This window comes from Melozone crissalis, unplaced genomic scaffold (assembly GCF_028551555.1).
Source record: "Melozone crissalis strain CALT ecotype California unplaced genomic scaffold, PUWL_Pcris_2 ptg000016l_1, whole genome shotgun sequence".
In the NCBI taxonomy this organism is placed as follows: domain Eukaryota; kingdom Metazoa; phylum Chordata; class Aves; order Passeriformes; family Passerellidae; genus Melozone; species Melozone crissalis.
This window is the reverse complement of record NW_026535794.1, coordinates 15,958,230-15,981,851: the sequence shown is the minus strand read 5'-3', so window position 1 is coordinate 15,981,851 and position 23,622 is coordinate 15,958,230. Positions and strand designations below refer to the sequence as shown.

The window sequence follows — 23,622 nt, the reverse complement described above, 5'->3', positions numbered from 1 at the left end:
AAACCTTTGTATCATCCCTTCCTTGCCATGCCTGGGAGTGTGGAGTGCCTCTGGTGTGGAGCATGACACAGCCATGGCTGGGCTGGGAAGGGAGGAGGGAGCTCTCCAGGCTGGATCCAGGGAAGCCACAGCACTGCAGTGCCTCCTGTCAGCTCCTGAGCCCCTCCAGGTCCCCTCCCAAGTCACAAGGCTGCCATGTGCATGTGAGCTGCTCCAGAGCTGGAGAGAAAATACCTGTGGTGGCCAGCTGGGTGTGCTCAGGCCGGTGACAGGCAGGCCATGGGGAGCTCCAGCAGGTGTTTTGATATTGCTCTTGGTTTTTGGACTGCTCTGGGAAATCAGCTCCTGGTTCCCAAGCTTGGGAAGTGCTGCACACTGCAGAGACCTGGGGACAATTGGGGCCCAAAGAGAAGATGACCAGCCAGGGAGTTTCTCTCTGGGCATCACAGGCTTCCTGCCACCATTTCTTGGTGCTGCTTTCCCAGGTAGCACAGGGCAGGAGAGGGCCTGAGCGGGCTGTGTGTGTCCTTCAGGGGTGGTGACAGTTCCACAGCAACTCTGAGTATGGCTAAGGCTCCTTGTCCAGGGAATTATCTACACCATACTCCTGTTTATAGCACTGATGTAGAACTAATCCTCTCCCATACACCGTGGAAGTGGGTGATGCTGCCAGGCTCGTGGCTGCCTTTGCAGGCAAGTTTGCAGGGCTTGTGGTGTTTTGTGATGGCAAGGGATGATGCTGTTGTCTCTGCTTATTAAGGTTGTTCTGCTAATCAAACCTTGTTGAGCAGGGTAGAGGCTTCTTAGCCACTGCTCCTGCTGCTGGTGAGGGGAGAGTGATGCCCTGGTGGAATGGGGAAGGGGTGTTTGGCTCCATCCTGTTGTTCTTCAGGCACAGTGAGGGAGCAGATGGTGGGAGGGCTCTCCTAGCTGTCCTTGCTTAACTGAGCATTTGGAGGCCACACAGTAAAGGTTTGGAAGAGGAGACAAGTAAAAAAAAAATGGGAAAGCTGATCCTATGGGTATAGATGAGAGTTCTCTTCACAGAGTTCCCTTCTGATTCTGTTCTAAGTAGAGAGAAGAGGCACTTTGCTTAGTTGTTTGTGTGGGAGTAACTGTTAGTAGCTAGCAAATTTAGTGATAAATAGATATCATTAATGAGATCACCTGCTGGAACAATTAGAAAAGTATATTGGTGTTTTCCAGTGCTGGGTCTCAGAAGAGTGTATGTGAGGATAGGATCTCAAAATAGAACAGAAGCTGCCAGCGTCCAGAACAGCCCTCTGAAAATTTTTCCACCTTGCTGACTTTGTTAACTGTGCTCTTTGTGGGGCACAAAGTCTGTGCCAGTGCCTACAACTCATGCAGGATGAGCTACTGAGTGCCCAACACCTTCCACTTGCACGCTGGCAGCCAGCAATAGGGACAGACATTGCCTACATAGCCCTGCAGTGGCCTCATTCTGCAGGGCTTGGACTTGGATGCCTGTGCCATGCTGCTTCACTTTTGGCCCCATTATTGCATCATGTGAGGTCCTGCTGGTCCAGCATCACCCTAGGGGAAAAAGGCAGCTTCAATCCATGGCTCTGAGCAAGACAGCTCAGTGAAATGTGGTCATACAGCCAATGCAGCTTAGATTTTTGGCCTCATTTCTTGTAAAGGGCTAAAATTCACAGAAAGCTAGAAATAGTTTTGGGGGTTTTAAACCATTTTAATTAAACTAACTTTGTATAGAATCTATTCAAAGCATTTTATGAGAGCAAATGTGATACTTATTAGAAGCAGGCCTGTTAGAAGAGAGTTTGTAACATTAAAACTCATCTCCTTGGATCCCTTGGGACCACTCTGTCCCTGGAACTTAAATCTCCACAGTTGGTGCCACGGGACTGCTCCATCCTTGGCTCCATCCTCCTCCCAGCTGTCAGGCACGTGGAAGCTGCTGTGTCTGGGTGTGCATTTCATTGTGCACCAGCACTGGCACATCCTGGAGAGACACAGAATTGTGGAGTGCCAGAGTCAGAGATGAGCTGCTGCACACAGGGGCTCTGAAGTTTTCTCTCTAGTGATATGCACCACCTCACCTTTGGTGAGGCTGCACTGAAGCATTTTAAACTTGGAGTGGCTCTTGGAAGTTTCCCGTTCCAGCACTTGATGGACTGCAAGAGCCAGAAGTGCCACACATCCAGGAGGGAGGCACTCTGTGCTGCAGCTGTGGCCGCAGGCAGGGTGGTTGTGCTGTGCCTGCCTGCCGTGGCTGCATGCAGGTGTGCAGGAGCTGCTCTCCATCACTGGGAGCAGAGGAGACTTCAGGATGGAGCTGCACTGGAGGCTCCTTGGAGCATCCTCTTCCCTCCGCACAGTGCAGTGTCATCTTCACAAGTTTACAGGGTCCCTGATAGAGGCTGGCTATGTAAGCACTTCTAGTGCCTCAGCCAGGATTTAGAGAGGCAGATACTGTCTGTCCTATGAGTAGATCTTAGAAAGGATCAGGTTTAAAATGCTCAAAATGCCCCCTTTTAAATGTCTTTTTTACACTCTTGTTGCAATGATGACATAGTACAGGTTACACAATGGATTGTATCATGTTCTAAAGTCCATTACTGGAGCCTAGTTATTAACCTTTAAAAAGAAATTTAATCTTTTTAACAGCTTTTAATAAATGGAGGAGCTTTCTTTCTGTTGAAAAGGATTTTGGGTTATTTTATGGGGTTCTTTTTAATCGTGAATTAAGCTTTGCAACATCACAGGATATTTAAAAGTCAAAATTTTAGGTGCTTTTCTAAGAGACGCTACCACTTAAGCAAGAATCATCTCAAAGAAGTCTGATGGCCTGTGCTGAGCAAGATGTCAAACTAAATAATTCTAATGGTCTCTTCTGATCTTGGAATCTACGACTGTACTTCTTGCAATTTCTGTAGACCCTTTTACAATGATGGATAAAATCAATCAGAAAGAGCAAACCTGTTCATTTTCTCCTCACTCTTACTGGACCCTGTTTCTCCCCTCATTTTGTAAACACAGATACAGATGGTGCCACAGCAGTATGAGGATGAGATGAAAAGGTAGAAAACAACATTTGTTCAGCTGTATGTTTCCACATGGAAGTTTTTGTTGTTACCACAGTCGCTTCTGATATAGGAGGTGTCCTGTTATATTTCATTGATTAATGGAGATGTCTGTTCCTTCTTGGGGTTCAGCAATCAAACTGTGTTTCATGCTTCAGAGGCAGAACATTTTGTTCAGAAGCTCAATCTCAATCCAATTGAATTAATGTGAACAAGATGCTCCTTATCCCAGTCTGGTTTTTAAAATTTTAGACTCATAGGATGAAAGTAATATACATAAAAGAAAATTGCTGTGGATCTGCATGGCTTAATTTTCGTTCTGAATTTTGACTTGTATTATGTCTTTACAAAGTCCTATTTAAATAGATCATTTAAATAGATCATGTTTTTAGTAAAAAGGAGCCAGATGATGCTGTTTATATACCTTGGGGTGCAGGGAGGAGGAAGAAATTCTTGGGTTCTATCTGCATACTTGTCCTATTTCTGTCAATTTTGATTTTTCTTTCCAGTCTTATGCTGGTGGCAGCCACATAGTGTAAAGGCAGTTATATTGTTGGACACCTTAGGTACAAGAATAGCAGAATGCAATTCAAGTAGAAAATTAATTATTTATATAGAAGGGCACCAATTTTGTTCTGCAGAAATGTATAAAACAGTTTACACTCTGTTCAGAACAGACAATGAACCTATTTTGTTCATGTAAATCTGTGTTCTGAATTTCTAATCTGCAATGTCTAATGTCTTTCATATTTCACTGATGGATTCTTTTATTTAAGAATTTTATACTTCTTTTGAAGTATTTTACATTTAAAATATTGGTTCTGTTTTATTCAGAAGTGTGTTGATACATCACCATTGTTGTGACATGTGTCATTTAATCCAAAGCACCCTGAAGAAATTTGTTCCTCAGAAAGATGAACAAGAATCAATTCAGGAACTGACATGTTTAATTTCAGCACTTTTACCAGGATGCAAATCATGTTTCTTACAGACTATATCTTATGAAATCTTATGATATAGACACCTACCTGTTCTCCCTACCTCTGCTTCTTGGAATTCTATTAAACTTGAATACCACAGTAGTCTCCTTGACATCTATAGATTTTAATTTAGCAGGATACAGAAGTAATTTAAGACAGTCACTTCTGGTTTTAGAATGGCATCTTAGAATCAGAGGCTGGTCTGTGTTGGAAGGGACCTTCAAGATCATCTAGTTCCAAGCCTCCTGCTGCGGGCAGGGAATTTTCTAATGTCCATCAAGGAGAGCTGTGCACGTTTGCACAGCAGGTAACTGTGTGCATTTGTCTCTCTTTCTAACATCTTTGCATAGCTAACAACCCGTCAGAAGAGCTTCTTTCCCTTCCTTTACCCATGTTAATTGACTGACTTTTAAATCCTCTCATTAAAATTGTCATCTGGTTGCAAATAGATTACACAAAACCCCATTGGCATAACTCATCATTTGACCTCCTAATGGCCTTACCCATGGTAGAAAGAACAGGCACCTGTGCACTCTGCCTCTGACACTGCTTTTTTTTCCAGGGCTTATGACAGGCCTCATTTAGCACGGTCTTCCCAGCCCAAGACTGATAAAGATCTGGCCTACTGGAGAAGACGAGGACAGGACTTCAGTGTGCTACTGGGCTATTCCCAGAAGGCCAGTGTGGAGATGAAAGGCCTGGCTGCATCCCCAGGGGCACCCCGGCACCCCAAGGAGAATCAGCTGAAGGTGGGCTCGGGTGCAGGGTATGGCAGAAGAAGCGGCTTGCAGGAAAGCTGTGAAGTGCCCAGCGCCTGCAAATGGCAAAGTCTGGAAATAGAGAGCTGGAACCAGCCAAAAAAGGTGGGGAGGCAAATGTCTGAGGGTGACAGGGAGAAGCTACTTCAAGAGCTTTATTCGCTGACCCTGGGAGACAACGTACTCAGCACCCAGAGCAGGGGGAAATCGCAGTCCTTGCCAAGGGTCCTTTCACCTGAGAGCATGCGGTGCGTGGAAATGCCCTCCCTGACCAACAGTAACAACTCACTCAGCGTCACTAAAACCCCCTCCTATCCCCCAAACAGACTGGGTGGGGAACCTGCCAAACACCATGGAACAGGAGGCAATGTCCTTCCCCTGGTGAAGCCCAAGTATGGGAGACCTCTCAAGCCTCCATCCTATGAACTGAAGAGGCAGACTAGGGCACCTGCAGAAACCGTGGGTTTCCAGGACCACTACCAGAAAGAGGAACCTGTCTCCTACTTAGCCAAAGTCAATGAGCCAAGGCAAGATGCTGGCATTCCAGACCCTGGTTTGGAGCCCCCAGTGTATGTACCTCCTCCTTCTTACAAATCCCCACCTCACCAACACGTGACCCCCCGTTCCCCCAGTGAAGTGCCTAAAACCAACCCGTGCGCCAGCAGTGACCCACAGGGTCCTGCAGAGCAGGTTGTCCCCTGCCAACGACCAGCAATGAATACTTTTGAAGTGGGGGGTGACCCTTGCAAAGACAACCATTTTCCTCATGCGAAGCAAAGCCATGCAAGGCGCCCTGCTGACCACCTGCGTTCCGTTCAGTACATTCCCTTTGATGATCCTCGGATACGCCACATTAAAATTGCACCACTGGAAGGTCTGCAGGGCAACTCTAACCACACTGAAAATGCATGTAGTCCCAGTTCTGGTGCTTTGCAAGAGAGAAATCTTGAAGTACAGTACAACAGTGCCTTTGTGGATGCATCAAACTTGTCCAGTTCTGCGAAGGGAGAAAGAACTTCCGACAGCTCCCCGCATAGCAACAGATGGTTGGCACCATCCGTCCGAGATCAGGAAAACTGTGCCTTGCCGGACCAAAGAGACAATTGTAGAGCAGCTAATCACAGCCCCCGCAACGAAGCCAGCACAGAGTACACAAAAGGCAAACTTTCTGTAAGAAATTCACATATGGACAACACCTGTGAGACTGTTACAAAAGTGAAAAAGTTTGAACCTGGAACTGGGATGCAGAGCAAAAAGAGTTCAAAGAAAAAAATGAATGAAACTATATTTTGTTTGGTCTCCATCCCAGTTAAATCAGAATCCAATCTGCCAGATACAGATAGGAACAACAACATAACTCAGAGCCCTGATAAGAATAGGTTTGATAACAATGGAGCTTTGCAAGAACAAAGTCTCTTAAGTATGTCTTCAACAGACTTGGAGTTACAAGCGCTTACAGGAAGCATGACCAATAAAAATGAGTTACAAAAACAAGAGCTGTGGAGACCAGAAGAGTTCAAACAAATGAATGACCTCAGATTTATTCAGCCTACAAAACACAGAGAGCTCAAATATTCTGGCTCCTGGCCAGGTGATCAGTACAAAGACCAGCAGACGCAGACAAGTTTCTCTGAAGAACCTGAGAGCCCAGAATTTTTCCATGGTACAAAGCCTGGGAAGCCTGATAGTAGCAAGCAGCTATCTCCAAAACTCCCAGGATGTACAACATCCACAGCTGGGGCAAAACTGACAGGGTCACCTTCTGATGAGAGAAGCTCCAGACAGAACAGTTACAGTATGAAGGGCCAGACTCACCTCAGCCAGTCTAGCAACAGTGCATTTTCTAGGACTGCCACCTCAGTCCTTAAGTCTCCCTCCCCAAAAGCCCACCAGAGCCAGCCTGTGCCTGTCCAAGAGAGGGAAAATGGCCTTCTTTCCAAGGGAGATGTAGTTAAGGGAGAACCAGGTGCTCCCTGCAACAGTTCGGAACCGTTTGGGCAGTTCCTGTTGAAACCTGTAAGTCGCCGTCCCTGGGATGCAATAAGTGAGCTAGAAAGTTTTAACAAGGAGCTGCAAGGGCAGGAGGAAAGCACAAGCAGTGAAGAAGATTTGGAAAGTGCTGCAGCTCCTCTGCAGGCAGGTGCCTTTATGCACAGGAGGGAGTCCAGAAATGAGAAATCAAGCCAGGAGCTAAAACATGGTGGGAGATCAGAAATGGTTGTGCCAGAGGTGCCTGTAATCAGGCCAGGAAGGGTTAAAAGTAAGTCTGAAAGTTGGAGCATGGGGACAGAGCATGGTGGCGAGCTAAGATGTGGTGGCTCTCAAGGCTTTTCAAAGCCAGGAGGGAGCAGTGAAGGAGTCAGGCCAGCAGATGGAAGACTGATAGAAATGGGGATGGGGGAAGCCAAGAGCAGAACAAGCAAACAGCCAGTTCATGAGAGCCCTATCAGAAGAGTTTTGTCCAGTAGCTCAAGTAGTTCATGTCACAGTAATCCTTTCAATAACCCTGTCTTGCAAGAGATGAGTGAAGACCAAAATTACCTAGACTTTGTTAAACTGAGCAAAGGTGCAACTCCCACAAATGATAGGGTATTAGAGAGAGGGTCAGGTGTATGCTTGTCACTAACAAAGAGGAACCAAAGGTGCTCTGAGCCAGATTTGAGGTCAGTAGGACTTGATGTGGCCCCAGAACCTGGTGCTAACAACTCTGATCACTCTTCAGATGCAAATGCAGTGGAAATCCCTGTGAATGAGTCATTGCAGGCAAGAGCTGCAAGAATTTTAGGTATAGATATAGCAGTGGAGTCTCTCCTTCCAGATGACCAGGTTGGGCCCCGCCCAGGCACTAGCCCCTCAAACGGTGCTCAGGACTTTGAGTCATCAACAATAGGGAACACAGTAAGTAACAAAGAAGGAAAAAAAGAAGATTCTTATGAAGGCAGACGAAAGTGTGGCTGGACAGAGAGCGCTCTCTTTGTCAGAGCGGGAGGGCGATCTTTGTACCCTTTTGAAAGCCAGGCCACTCTCCAGGAAGCCAATGCTAAACCAGTGGTAACTGAGCAAGTTCTTGAACAGCCTGTGAGTCCCAGCCAAGGTGAGGACCAAAACTTGGTTTGCAAGTCAGCTGCTTATCAGCATTCAGAAAAGAGAGTGAGGAGCACCTCCAAAGTGATAGAGACACTCCAAGGCAAGCTCACGTCCCCACCCAGCCGGACTGCCATGGATCGCTTGGTGCGCATGAAGGAAGTTGACTCTGTGTCGCGCATGAGACGCCTGAGCATTAAGAGCGCAGACTCGGGAGAGGAGGTGGATGAGGAGAAGCTGTCGAAGGTACCAGAGGAGAGAGGAAGCAAACTGGCAAGCTCAGGGGCTGTTTCCAAGCGTGTCATCTCTCTCAGTGAAAATGGATGTTTAGGTGGAATGGACAAGAAGAAGATCGACAGAGATTTTTCGTTAGGTAAGACCCTGTTATGGGAGATCCAGATGGGCACTCGTTTCTTATGTAATGGGCATGATCGGTTTGCTTATGCCCACGTAATGCTGCTCAAATAGTAACAGGCTGTAGGTGGTACTATCCTCATCTGGGAGCCACCCACTTTGCTCTCCTTGTGGAAAAGATGAGCGTTCTCTGGTCCCGTTTTAGGAATTGTTACTGTAAAACTCACTTGTGATACAGAAATTCATTCACAGAGACTGGAGTGCTCCCTAAGGTCTTATCTCTGTCTAATTGTTTCAGGGAATGGCCAGGCTCAAACAGTGGAGTTCAAAGACAGTCACTCTAATGCCAGTGTTTGGGAACGTGTGGTCATTTAATCATAGCTGTTCCTTGAATGCCAATTTTTTTTCCTTCTCTAATACTTAAGTAGACACATACTATATCATAGTTCAGAAGAAACTAAAAATAAAAATCTGATGTTCTTCTATGAAGCCTCTGGGAAATGGCTGCACAGAGGGGCCTGGAAATTCTCTCTCTCTCATGAATATTTTCCAGATCAGATGTTGAGAATAACTATTAACCCCAGGACAAATGGAAAGTTGACTATTTCAGTGAACACCTTTTTTTTTTTTTTACTATTTTTTGGTGTTTCTGATCTCTCTCTAAAACATGTAAACTTGTGTAGTCCATATGCATCCCCGAAGTAACATGAGCAGTTCCCTCTCTGAAACAGTTTTCATTTAGCAATTTTTTAACAACTGAAAATCAGTTGTTGCTATAGACCTGTGTAAAGGGATAAATCTCCCAGGCCACCTGCCTAGTCCATTAAATAAATTGGAGTGAGCAAACATAGAGTGTGAAAGCTGTTAAATTAGTATTAATCTCCTCCTTCCTTTTTCCATCCTTTCTGTTACAGTTGACACTTTGCCTTGAAATCTGCACAGGTTATTCATTTAACCTTATTGATAAAAATCTATTCACAGTTTTCCAGTACAGAGGGACTGAAATTAAATTAGGTATACTTTAAACTGGACTTACGCAATTCCAACTGAAAAGAAATGCTTGTATGAGTTCTAAGTATTGACTCCTGCAGCCTTGAAGCCTTTTTCTCCATGTCTTTTTCTGTATGCCACATTTTTGTCTCTCTCTGCCCTGAACTGTATTTCTCCAGACCAGATTTTTCAAACAGACTGATTCAGCTTTCTTATACCCATCAGGTCTGGTCTGCCCCACATGCATTTCATATGCTTTCCTCCCTTGGGGTTTCTGCTGGAGTGAAGAAAATAACTGTTGTGGTGACATGACTTCAGGGATGTATCAAAACAGATTGTGTGCGTTTTATTGGAGAGTTATTCTGCAGTAAATTAGGTCTAAATTTATCCCTCTTGCTGACAATGCCAGGCTTGTATTCTGCAGTGTGTTCCCACTGCAGCAGCTCCCTCTCAGCCATAACAGCCCTCCCCATGTTTGGATGGCATGAATGTCCCTACCTGCTGTGCATGTCCAGGGTGACACACATGGGCTGGGCAGGTGGCTTCTGGCCTCTTCCCATCCAAAGAGACCCTGATTTGTTGCTGGCCCCAAAAGCTTCACCTTACAGGGTGACTGTAGATTCATATTTGTAAGAAGGCCTGATGTTGTGTCTTCCTCTTTTAAATCTCACTCCAATTTTCACAATAGCTCATTGGTACCAATGAAAGCCCAAATGAGAATTAATCCTGAAAAAGCACTGTATTTGTTGCTTTCAATGAGCAAATACTCCATTCTAAAAGGCCACTCTATTTGGAGCAAGGTAGCGTGATGTTAGACTTATAATTGCAGACTGGGCCTGTCACAGAGGCTGCAGGCCTTAGCAGAAACAGGCTTTCACATGTATAATGTAGCTTGGCAGACGAACAGTCATCTCAGCGCAAGAGCCCTGCCAAAACTGAGTGCAAGCTCATCTTACTATGCAAATACTGCCATTAGGAGAACATCTCTAAGTGTTCCCAAATGCATTGGATGTCTTTTCTCCTTTGCTGTTTGGAGACATGAGTCTGCTAATCTGGCTTTGTTTCTGTAGAGAGCATTTCAAATGAGCTTAACCAAATGTTGAATAAGCATTTCTAGATCAGTGCTAGAACTCCAATGTCTGTCCCCCTCAAAAGGGTGACCTGGCCTGTCAGTCTGGCACTTTTGTGTCCTTGGTTTAGGTGCTGAGGGCATGGGTAAGCTTTCAGGGAATATACTGAGCCATGCAGAGGCTCCAGGTCTTGTGGCCTGGCTTTCTCCCTTCCTCCCCACCCCTGTCTTGCCACTCACTGAAACAGTGAGCACCTGAAATTTTGTGGGGAATTCTGTTAATGTGAATGTGTCTGGCCTTAGGAAAATCAGGTTTCTGAAATGCAAATCCATTTTTATTCTTAGGTCAACCTGTCACAGAACACTTCAGAATTTTGTATTTTAACAGCTTAGATGGCAAAATATTTATGATTAAAAAAAATGTTATGACTTTAGAGGCATCTTCATACACCATCAGTGCATTAAGCTTAAAAGGATGCAGCATTATCCTAGAGAACACTAGCCCTCAAAAACTTTATTTCTGTTGATTTTTTGCATTCATGTGGTGTCTGTTTGGAAATACCAGAAAAGGCATAGCAGAAATCATAGGTGTTGCTGGCACAGACTCGTTTCTTGGCTGGACTAGCAGCTCCAGGAGGGTGGGCAAGAGAAGTGATAAAAGATTCTGCAACACAAATCCACCCACTGGGGCCAAATCCAGAAATCCTTTCTTAGCCAGTTCCCCCTTGACGTGAGTGTGGATGTAGCAGATGGACACTTGCACATAGGAGCAAAAATTTCCCTGGAGGATTTTTCTGCTTTTTATGTTTGAATGAAGACATTCACTCACATCAACACGAAAGTCCCGGGGATGAATGTTTTACTCCAAAGTGTGATATTTGTGTGTGGAATTATTTTCATGCTCAGCTGTTTAAATGTGAGTGCAGTGGGAGTACAGCCTACGGGAGGGACGTTTAAGGTTAGCACAGATTCTCAGGTTGTGTAAGAGCAGAAGCAGCACGCGGCAGCACGGCTGCAGTGCCGGTTTGTCTGGGCCCTCTGTGCCTGCAGACTCCTCCCTAGGTAGCCCTGGCTCCTACATGCCATGACCGTGCACATCAAGGGCAAGCCAGGTGTCTGCATGATGGCACTGGGCAGGCAGAGCTCACAGGGCAAAGCCTTTTTGTTGCAATCCTGTCCCAGAGTGACAAGGGTGAAGGAAAAGGCTCATGTCTGCTCACTACATGGCCAGCAGTGGGATAAATCCAATTAAGAAATCTCATAGAAGAGTGTCCTCAGGGATTTGGGAAAAGGAAAACCAGCCTATGGTATGTCCTGTGAACTTGCAGGAGGGAGGCTGGAAGTGAAGAAGAGTGTTAGCAAGCCATTTCAGTGCTTTGGTGAAGAAGGCTGAAACATGAGCTGCAGTTTTGCAGACTGAAGCAAGACAGACTAACCATAGTGATGCAATGCAGCTGTGCTTTCCTGTTTTCTGTTGAATTAATCTGAAATGAAGGATTTGCAATCAAATGAAAAGACCCTGACGACTGCATGGCACAATCACTCCTTCAGCCTGCCTTACACACCCTGCTAGGATGCTTAAAGCATTTACTAGTCCTTAGTGTTCAGTACAAGGGGGAGCAAATGTTATGTCTTTTTCTTCCTGTCAAAGCACCTGAAAACTGGAAGCAATCACTTAGCATTCAGTGCACTTGTTCCTATCTACCCAAGGCCTTCCCAAATTCTATCTTCATGCATTTGGTCAGAGTTGTTCCTGAATTATAGTGGTAAAAGCACAGAATTTGGGTCAGGAATGTGATATGTATCTTTAATGCAGCAAGCTTTATCAGCTCTCTTTTTTTAAATAAAAGCTAGGGAAAAGATGTGTCATTTTCACAGCCAGAAATATTGAATAGATTTCACAATACATTACTAATAGTGTTTTCTTGGTTTTTTTCCAGATACATATGACCCCACCAAAGTTGAAAAGGTGTGAGATTAATGAAGAGGAGAATAGAGAAATTTCTGCTCTACTAAGAATGTTTCACTGATTTTTTTCTGAGTGCTTTTTGTTTGGTTTTTGTTCTTTAACATTTGGAAATTGTCTCCATTTGTGATGTTCATGGTGTACTGATAATGCCTTTACCACTGCCACTAGGAATTAGCTATTCATGTCTGAAACTGTTGTGGAGATCACAGAAAAATGACTTCTACATTGGAACCATCTGGCTTTGTAGTGTTTAAGACAATACCTACTATTGGCAAAGTGTTTTCATCTGAACTTTATTTCAGTCTTTAGCAAGGATAATGAAACGCATCAAGTGAGGTGTTACATTGGTGTAAATGTAAACGTGGGAAATTTGTGAAATTATTTTTAAAAGAATGTGAATCTATAAGCTACACTTCTAAGTATCTACATTCTAAACTTTGTTTTACTTAAGGGATTTTTGGCCATAAGTAGAAAGTGCTGCTGCACTGTGTGGGGGAAGGAATGTGAAAGAATGGTAGCAAAAACTGATTGTGAAATTCTCTCTGACTTCCAGAGTTTGAATTTACTTGGATTAAATACTTACTTGCCACCTATAAAGAAGAAAAACAAAACCCAAAAGCTTCTAAAAGATGGAAGACTTTTGTAGTACAGTGTACAGAACATGTAATTATAGTAGCTGGCAACTATGTTTCAAACCAATGCAAAGTATACCACTGGCTGTTTTGCACTCAGTATTACCTGTTTTTGTTTTGCTGTTTAGAAATTCTTTATATGAAAGAATAGTAGCTGGTTTAAAATAGCCCATTTTAACAAAGTAACTATATTTCTTGTTACAGAATACTATCTATTTTTCTACGATGTAAACAATTGCTAACAAGTGGCAAGTATAAAGAAGTATTATTATTATTATAATTATTATTATAATTATATTTTAAGAAGAATTATTCCTTTGAGTGAAGGTGCCCCAAGCAGATTTCACTTATATATCTTAATGCACACACCATATTGCCACTTACTTGGTAGTGCTACCTTATTTTGCTCTGAAAAAAAGCCATCTATCTATCTATCTATCTATCTATCTATCTATCCATCTATCTATCCATCTATCTATCCATCTATCTATCTATCTATCCATCTATCTATCTATCCATCCATCTATCTATTTACCACAGGCTTAATTTCTAATATTTCCCACTCAACCCTTGGATTGTTCTTCTTGGAGCCACTTTCTGAAACACACTGAGAACTCTCCAGGCTGGTGCTGCTGCCATTCCATTCCAGGGACGCTGATTACCAAAAAGTGGGTTTGGATCTTTGTCCCAGTGTTGCCGAGTGGCTCAGATGAAATGCCTGCTTGCTTTCTTATACTTTGTTCCCTTTTACAGATTATGAGTTTGGATTAGGCCAGTGCACAAAAGTAAGTAAAACTGGGTTCTTCTTCCCTGAAGCCACCAGGTGTTGGTGGGGAGAAGTTCAAGTGTCTTTTTGATGGCATTTAAATACATGGCTTTAAATATATTTTATCTGCACACACAAATGCATGAATTACAGAATTTATAATAAAGCCTATGCATTCTGCCCTTTGATCCTGAATTAGCCTGCTAATTATCTTTGTCTTAAAAGCCTTTATGTCCATTCCTGTAAGTTTTTTGTAAGTACCTGTGTACTAACATTTTTCTGATGACTTGTTCATGTACTTCACCAGTCTATTCTCTTGGCCTTTTCTGGGTTTTAGCATAATTTTATTTTTTAAAATCTTGTAATTTCTTGAAATATTTTTTCCTAAGTCTGTAATTTGGAAAGAAGGATCGGGAAAAACACTCATCCTGTGTTTTGGCAGCAAGAGTTTCTTGTCTGTAACACATGATTCTGTTACATATGGACTATTTAAAGCTTGCTTGAAAAGAAAATGTGGTGTATAATTTATTGTATTAACTCTTGCACATGCTGTGTAGCAATACTTGTTGACAAACTGTTCCTACCACTCTTACTATATTCACCTCTCTTCATCACCATCTAGGACATCCAGGGACTTGTAGATAGCTAGAAAACATGTTTCTCCCCCCAGTGCCTCCCCACCTGAATCCTGCCCATAAAAAAACAGTTCTGAAAGAACTTCATCCACTATCATCTTCCTACTAACCAGTGAAGCTGAGATGCATAGCAATTAATTGAAAGTTTTAGTTTAACCTTGATTGCAGAAGAACTGTAAATTGTCCCATACAAGCATTGCTATTACCTTCTGTTTATGTCTACAGGGAACAGAAGTGTTCTGTGCACTTTATTTTCTTCTGATAGGAATAGGTTTATTGATTCTGCAATGTGTCTGTTTCATCAGTTATGTCAAGTAACTACTTTTCCAAAGCACACAAACATCCAAGATCTTTTGAAAAAAAAAAAAGAAGAAGAAGAAGTGGCAAGAGGCACCAGTATTAACAATATTGCAGACAAAGTTTTATTGATCAAAACCAAAAAAAGAAAACCTAAAAAGTGCGTAAGCTTTGTTTTGCAGTAGTGTGTGACTGACCAGTGGATGAAGGAGCAGAAATGGTGTATTCCTCTAACAACATTGGTAGTTTCATTTGATACTATGATACAGACAACTGAGAAATCAATAGGATATAGTTTTCTCAGCAATTCTGTCTCTGTTTCTACAGTGTCAATACCATGGGTCAGCTATTGGAATGGACTGTATTGTACCGTAGCTGAATCACCTTTCCAGAAGCCTTTTGTCAGTTTGCAGTCGACAGAGAGCTCCTTTTATGCCAGACATGGTTAAAAACCAGTAAATGGGGATTGCCAGTGCCTGTCTCAGTAGGTCCATAAAACTGTCTTGGCAACAGCCCTCACTAGTAATGGCAGCAGCAGGAGCTCAGGGCTGAGCGGGTGCAGAGGTGGAGGATGCAGCACGCTGCTCCAGTGCCTCGTGCAATGCAAGCACAGTGAAAAGTGAGGAACTCTGCCTTTATTCTAGGGGGAAGAGCAGAGCTAGACCTCAAAAATTGTGTTTTTACAACGTGCTGTGTATCCAGCTCATGCTGCTGCTATGCTGTTATAGCTAAGGAAGCTGAGGCTGGGGGAATATACTGTTTTCATGAGCAATCTCAGAAATTCATGCAAAACCCCCCCAAACCTGACTGGTCCTTACATTTAAAAAAATATTTAATGGGGACACTCAGGACCTGGACGGCTAAAGAGGACCTGCCAACTCCTTCCCTTTACCCTGTTGAAATCCAGAAGGGACACTCACATCCTGAGGGGCTGGTACCAGTAACCGTGGCTGGTGGCAGGGAGATAAAATCGAACACGACATTCCAGGCTCCTATCTCCTATATGAGGAACAGAAGCCACCCGTGAACTCCAGGGCTGCCGAACGGCCCGAGCCCCGCGAACGGGGCAGGACGGCCACTCCCGGTGCGGCAGAGGCGGGGGGACCGGGACTGGGATCGGGCTGGGATGGGGAACGGGACTGGGATGGGGAGCGGGACTGGGATCGGGTCTGGGATGGGAAGCGGGGCTGGGGTGGGGAGCGGGGCTGGGATCGGAGCTGGGATGGGAAGCGGGGCTGGGATGGGGACTGGGATGGGGAGCGGGGCCGCGATGGGGAGCGGGAATGGGGCTGGGATCGGGGCTGGGATGGGGAGCGGGGCTGGGCTCTGTCCGGGGGCGGCGCATCTGGGAGGGCAGCGCGCTCCCTCCTGCGGTTCCCGAGCGCCTGCGGGAAGTTGGTTTCCCTGAAGAATCGCTGCTGGCGGGCCCCACGCCATCCTCCTTGCTAGAGTCGTCTGGAACGACAAGTGAGGTCTGAGCAGAGCTCTTCAGTTTTTGAAGTGCCACCACCACCACAGCCACAGGAGGGGATGGGAAGGCAGAGGAGGGAAATGCCTCTGAATGACCTGAGACCTCCGGTGACAGAAATGCCCGGTGATACAGTGCACCTGACCATGCATCACTCATCAGAGATTAACTCAGGAAGCCTTTCCCAGGCATAAGAAGGGCTGTTGTATTTCATACCACAGGTTTGTCTTTATTGAAAACACCAGCATCATGTCTCAAAACCATCAAGTTTCCTTGGCTCAGCTCCTGATGTGGGGAGCAAGTCTTTGTACTGAAACATCCAATGATTCCAGGAAAACAGGAAGGACAGCAATGCTTAAATTTGTAAAGTCACAGAATTAACCTCTCGCCCTTAAAAAATAATCATTCCCATCAGAGCTTATTTAAGGATAAATATTGGAATTTTGCAAAATATTTCTGTTTAGTATCACAAATCAATATAAATAAGTAGAGTCAACATTCTATTGCCTTTTCCACATGGACAGCCAGCCAAAGATTAGTTTATAGTGCTCGTCCCTCTCTTTGGGTTAAAATGTTGATATGTTCTTCACTGCCTTTTTTCAAAGGACAAAAAACAAACAGTGGAGTGATTAGAAGAAATGCAGAAATCCGATGTTCTTGCATTTTAAATTATAACAGTTCTTGCAATTGCTAAGTGGGTCCTTTTGTCCAACTTCAAAATCTGATAGGCAAGTATATGTGAGAAATGAATCTTTACTTGGCAGGAGCCTTCAGCTCAAAGAAGACAGACAAAACAGTGCTAAAAGGAATGGAGAGAACTGACAGCTTGTTAGACTTTGGAATGTTTTGTGTGAAGCTGTCCTTTTGGAAGACATTGGTATTTTCTTGGTTGAGGATCAAACAATCCCCTAATTTCCCTCCACTGGCAATAAGCCACAGTGCTGGAGCCCTAATTTACTGGAGTGGGTTTTAATTACAAGTGGAGTCTACAAAATTTAGACTTCTATTCTTCTACATAATCCAAATAAAGGTTCAAGCTGAAGATTTCATGAGATGATGACTATATCACTGAATTAATTAGAAAAATTGGAAAATTGTGATTTCTTATCAAATTTGCAAGAAAATGTTCGCTGTCCCTCCCCTGTGGACTAAATGAAACCTGTTTACCATCAATTCTATTTCCAAAGAAAAAAAATTTCAAACAAAGAAAAAGGGAAATCCTGATATCAATAGCAAAGCCCAAACCACAGTGCTACCTCCCACCCATGCTGAAAAATATGTTTGCAATATGGCATGCAGAGCTGCACAGCAGGGAGAGGGTGAAGGGAACTTAAATCAGAATTGACCGACACATGGCTGAGATTAGAAATAGAAATGAAATTTCCCAGCCAAGAGAAACCACAATAACATACATATTATAAAATGAAGGAGGAACTTTCTACCCTTAACAGCCACAATCTCAGCTTTCTCAGCTCTAGATCAACAGAGAAAATAATCAGAACCATTCTTGAAAGCCATTCCTGACCTGGAAAACAAGGGGATATGTGTGCTAGACAGTGAATCAGTATCCATGTGTCTTTGTCCTTATACAATACAGATAATTCTCCACATTGTCTTTAAGATACTGTGGCCTTTCTCCAAAACTAATACTATGTCATTGCCTTGGTTTTCTTCTCTCACTAGTCCACAGGCAGATTTAGTGGGATAAAAATAGAGGAAATAGACGTAAGCAATTATAATACTATTTATATGATATCAGAAGATGAATGTGTTTTAAGAATTTTCTTTGTATTTTTTGCCTGCACAATGCAAATACTGTTTCTGGGCTTAAAAGTAAACCAGAGGAGTGCTTTTATTCAAGACAAGACATTTTCGAAATAAAGATTTTGCATGAGTACACTACTCAGTGATATTGTTGATGTTGTTATCATGAGGTAAAATGGAGCATGTGCTCTGATGTTTGCACTGCCTTCAAGAAAGATAAATGTATTGGTGAAGTGTTAAAAGGCTGCAGTATTCTCCAGGGGTCTGCTGCTTCCAAACCTGGTGTCTATAGAATGAGGTACAGATTTTTTTTTTTTTAAGAATTTCTTTCCATATCCACACTGTCTCAGACCAGCACAGACATTCATTTCCAGGTTGTGTTCTGTTTGTTTGCTACCTGCAGGGTGTGTTCTGCCTCTGTGCGAGGGCAGATTCCTCCTTTACTGCCTGGCACCCAGCCATGTGCACTGGCCAAACTTACGCCACCAGAGCATTTTCCACTCCATGTCAGTGTTTTCCCCTCCCTTTGCAAAAGTTGATATGGCACTGGGATAGTTTACTTTGGCTGTGTTGCAGTAAAGAATGGCATGTTCTGTATCTGTGCTGATAGGACTTCAAGAGAGCTAAGTTATCAAGTTAATACAATTTTTTTTCCCCCAGGCAAAACTGTAGGTTGCTCATGGCTAGAACGTGCAGCTCTGTCATTTGTCACTGGCTCACAGGCAGGTTAGACCTTACTGTCACACTCACGTGTACTGCTGTGTAGAAGCAGTGGATTCATCCCAATACCTCTCACATGTAACCAACAAACATGTGGAACAAAAGACCCAACAGATCTGGGGAGGCTGAAGATAGAAATCATTGTGGCAGTTTTGCTCTCCTCTTCATCATCCAGCAAACCTGATCTCACTATACCCCCTCCTTCCCCACCTGCTTGAAGTATAAAAATCTCTAGTCCAGTATAATCCCACCCAATTTGAGTCTAGAAACCAATTTTCCTACATTTTTTCTGCTGGTAGGAGAATGCTTGCAGTTCTTTTCCATTGCTGATACATGGGAGTTTTTGTTTCTACTCTTTACCTTAGTTTTGATCCCTGAATCAATCCAAGCATGTTGTCCATTACTTTTTGCAGATGCACCTAACAGAATGGGCTATTACAAAAGGCATAAGCCCAGGGTCCAAACTCTCCTGTTCCATTGAGACCCAACATTTTGAAGAAAGGGCCTGGCCATATGTCAGGGAACCCACACACAGCCCCATAGGAAAAGTGAAAGCATAAGAGCAGAGACATTTCTGCACTTGCTACCACCCACCCTCTCTGCTGCATCAAGGCTGATGCCAGTCCCTCCAGCAGGGAGCTATCTGTCCTTTTGCTCCTGGATGTCACCTGGCCAGCACTCTCATGGCATGCTTCAGGGGGCACAGGTTCTGCTCCTGCTACCAGACAGGGACTGGGACTCGCCAACACAGTCTGAGCTCCTGCCAAGCAAATCTGTCGGTGCTCAGGCCCACCCTGGCCTGCAAAGCACATCAGTGGGACAGTGTAGTGATGGCTAAGGGTGAGCAGAGGTTGCTCAGCTCTCACTCAAAAGTTTCCTTGCTGAGCCAATCAAAAACTCTCCCAGATGCACGGCTTCCCTTCACCCCCTCCCCAGCTCTAACTGGGAGAAGCACAAGCTCACTCATCCTTTGCCACTCTAGCCCACACATGCCTGACCATTGATAATCACATAAGAACCTCAGCTCTTATCTTACTCTCCACACACCTCATCTTCTTTATCTCTCGCACTGACCTCTCACAGCCCCTTTGTTTGACCTTTCTGGGCAACAGTGGTATGTTACCACATTCACTTAAAGCTATTTTAACTCTCAAAATCGTCCCTTTCTTGGGGGAGAGAAAAACAACCTCCTGGGGAATCCCTTTGCACCATTTATGCAGTGAGGTGCTAGCACCAGCCTGCAGAAGTGTGATACCTCAGGAGATGATGCAGAAAGGAAGGAAGCCAACTCCTTCCTTTTATCCATTAAAAGAAGATCACTTATTGTAACAATAATCAAGATCAAGGCAAATTCCTGGGGGAAAATAAAAAAGGAAAAAAGCTCCAAAATCTCTTTGAGGTGCTGTGCTATGCTATGGTCTGCAGCAGTGTATTTACAGGCCAGCTGTAGCTCACTTTGCAGATGTTGCCCTAACCAGAAGCTTCAGCTTCTCTTACCCCATCCCTGTGTGATTTAGTCTGCAGCATATTTAGACTTTCCTTCCATGTGCTGCCCCAGGTACAGCCTTCAGCCTTTCAGCATAGCCACAACAACACCAGTGCCCTGAAACTCACAGTGCCATGAGCGTGGTGACCTGGCCAGCTCACGTCATTTGAAGTGGCAGGGGGTTATGACATTTTTTGGGCAGGAAAGCTTGTCATTTGTCCCATTTTCTCATTATTATTGTAGCGTAATGTTTAGAGTATAAAGGAAGTCCTCTGCTCTCCCAGTGGTGGGTCACACTATAAATACCCCAGATGGCACAGGACAAGGAGGGCTGTAAAACTCAGGATGTGGGTCACAGGATGGCTGTCTGCTTGCTGTCTGAGGGAACACGATAATAAACTCTTCCAAAGAGCTCTGATAACGCCACATGAAAGGAGTACAAACACTGTGGAGGGGATCTTTGGCTGCTGTAAAATGTCACTGCTCTCTTCAGCTCATGATATGCTGCTTCTCTTATTTCCTTCCCTTCTCAGCCTCCTCCTGAGTGCCTGAGGTAGAGAAGTATCCACAAACCTTTTTTTGCCTTCTGCATTACTTTCCAGCTCCTTTTCCCTCTCAGTGCAGACACACCTCTGTGTTCCTGCAACATCCTCCTTAACCTACGCAGCTCTCATACAATTCTGACACCTCAGCCAACAGTCCCCTGAAGGATATCAGCACCATGCCAAAAATACAGAGCCCTTTTCCCTGCCCCAAGGGTCACAGGCACAACAGGGAGGTGATTCAGGACAGGCAAACAGAGGCCACCAGGTACCCAGGACAGATTTTAAACAGAAACATTCCTTATGTAAAAATCATCCTTTATTCTCCTGGAGAAGTTAAAAACAAAAATTCAGGAATTTTGTCAACTCATGTAATAAGAGGATGTTCATTGAGAACATTGTGCCTTTTACAGCAGATTTATTATCAAAATATTATTTGGTATGTCGGTGTTTTAATAATCCTGGGATAATGTTTTGTTAAGATTTGGAAAGAGTATTTGGGAGGAGTGAGAATAACAACACAATGGTGAATTGATTTCAAACCTTCAGAAATGGTCTTTGCAAACCCCCTTTTCCCCCTACCCCAAAAGCAGTTTTTCATGGTTTTGATCTGAGTATCTGAATATTTCCCCCACTCTCAACCTTTCAAACCACCAAATCCTGATGTGGACACAGCTCTATGGAGTGTCTGTTCCAGCTGAAGTTCAGTGGTTGGTAAATGCTTGGGACTGCATTTATATCTGTACAGTTTTGTTAATGGCTTAGAAATTACACTGCTTTAGCTATGCAAGTGAAGCAGTACAGTTTTGTAATCTAAGTCCACATTTCACCCAGACAGGGTTGAAAGGTGCAACTCATGGTTCCTGAGGCAAAGCAGATTTATTTCTTTTTTATTCGCCTTCCCCCTGAGATAGGAAGTGCCCTCTGCTGCTGAATCAGCAGGATGTGCCCCATGACACTGACTTTAGCTGTCTGGAAAGCTGTTAATGGGTCTGAAATCCATCCCCTACCCCAACCTCTCACACAGCGTGCACGGGAGAGGCAGGGAGCCGAGCAAACAGCATGGGAGAGGGAAGTGGAGACCCCTGATACACACAGCTGCTATCTGTGATAAGCTGCATCCTGTGCCATGCTCCACCTCGCTGCAGCAGGGAAGGCGTTTGAACTCCAAGACCCTTCCTCAGTTCAATCCCTATCTGACAAACACACAGCAGGCAGCTGGAGGGAAAAAAAGCAAAGTTCAACCCATCCCAAATGACTGAGTTTCTGAGATTTCTGACCAATTTCCTAAAACTCTGCCCAGAGGATTTCTTTAGGCAGTGTCAGTAAATTTGAACGATATAAATAACTGAAGAAGTTAATGATAGCTGTAGGGTGGTGATGCAAAGAGATAGAGCTGAGGTGGGGTAAAAGCACCTCAATAATGAGCAGGCAGGGCAGTAAAGAAATAGGCTCCTTTCAGAGAGTGCCTTGTTTGGAATGGCTGCAGCTGAGCTCGGGTCTCACATCAGCCACAAACCGAGTGTGGCTGTTGGCTTGTGTGTCCCCTTCGCCCTGAGCACGGTCCCTCTGACAGCCGGGGCTCCTCAGCAGAAATTGCTGGGCAGGCAGCAGCAGATCCCCTCTCCACGTCCTCCTCAGGGACCTTTCATCCTCCTCACGTTAGCAGAGACAAAAGTCACGGCTGGATGTGCGTCTGTCTTAACTTCGTGTCACCTTTGTCATGCGCCGCTGCCCCGACCCCTCCTCAGGCATGTCCCGACCCTAAGTCAAACCCACGCGGAAAAGCCCGTGCTGCCCACACCCGGCCGTGCCGAGAGGCCACACGCCGCTCCTGAGGAGGGAAGGCTGCCACCGCGCCTGGCAGCCTTCTTAGAAACATGCTTGTTTCTTTTCCGCCAAAGATTGTTTGTCAGTGAAAACTTATTTCGCTTTTGTTTTGTTCATATTGGTGCTCTGGTCTGAGGCGAAAGGCGACCCGCGCGCGCCCGCCCGCCTCAGCCCGCCCGCGGGCCCGGCGCAGCAGCGCCACCTGCAGGCCGGGAAATGGCGCCGGGTGCGCTGCCCGCGGCCTCGGGGAGCGGCGGGGAGAGGCCGTGCCCGGCCCCACATCCTCAGCGAGGGACACGGGCTGCGGGCAGCCGGCATGGAAACAGGCTGAGGCTGGAAAGTGTAGCGGGGGCACTCAGAGATAGGGTGGGGAGGGTGGCAGGCAGGTGGGATAGTGTCGGAACCCAGAACATCCCTCTGGCTGTCCTGAGCAGCCAAGACCCCTGCCAGGGGGCTCAGAGACCCTGGCACAGAGCCCAAGACTCCTGTGGTTTTGATTATGACCCGTGGAGCAAGTTACAAACCTTAGACGAAGACCTGCAAGCCACGACAATTAAGTAGAATAACAGTGAATCTATCATGGGGTGAAAAAGTAGATTTTGGGTTTTCTAGAATGGGGGTTCAGGGGGCAAGATAGAGGAATGTGAGCGTGTCCAGCCTTTCTCCTTCTTCTTGGCCTCCGCCTTCTGCTGTGATGTTGGCACTTTTAGATTGGTTTAGAGTAGAAGCTCACTGTCTAACATAGGTGATATATATTGGCAAATAATTGTAAGCATTGTATATGTAATTTTTAGTATAAAGACATAACACCACCCCGGGGGCATGCAAGTTGCCTCTGACTGTCGTGCTGAACGGACCTCAGCTGGACAGGAGAAAAAATTTTATAGATAAAGAACAATAAACAACCTTGAGACTGAGAACTCAAGAGCTCTGACTCCTTCTTCAAGCGCCGGGCTGGGAAAAGTGACTTTCTGATGCATCTCGGGGTCACTCTGACTGGCAAGAGGCCCTAGAACAGGATAGGTGGGACTTGTTGGGTCCAAGTCCTGTTGAGCCTGGACAAGGGACAGAAAACGCTGGTGGCAGGTGAGGCTAGGGAGGCCAGGTATATAAGGTGTGTCAGCCTTTTGGTCTAGCTGTGACATACTGTTAGAAGCACCATTTGGCAGACCTGGATAGGGCCAAAAATTCAGAAAACCTTTCAACAGAGCTC

At 44.9% G+C, this 23,622-nt stretch overlaps 1 protein-coding gene across 5 annotated transcripts in view; it reads left to right on the top strand.

Moving 5' to 3' along the window:
- Positions 1–14,977, top strand: part of JCAD (junctional cadherin 5 associated) — a 60,357-nt gene extending 45,380 nt beyond the window's left edge. For 3 of the 5 annotated variants that reach the window (XM_054273438.1, XM_054273439.1, XM_054273440.1), the window contains one exon: positions 4,608–8,402. In XM_054273438.1, the coding sequence (XP_054129413.1) occupies positions 4,608–8,355 (3,748 nt within the window). In that variant the 3' untranslated portion in view covers positions 8,356–8,402. Of the gene's footprint in view, positions 1–4,607; positions 8,403–12,240 lie in introns of those variants that run through there. The other 2 variants (XM_054273441.1, XM_054273442.1) reach the window with 1 other exon arrangement.
- The last annotated feature ends 8,645 nt before the right edge of the window (positions 14,978–23,622 follow it).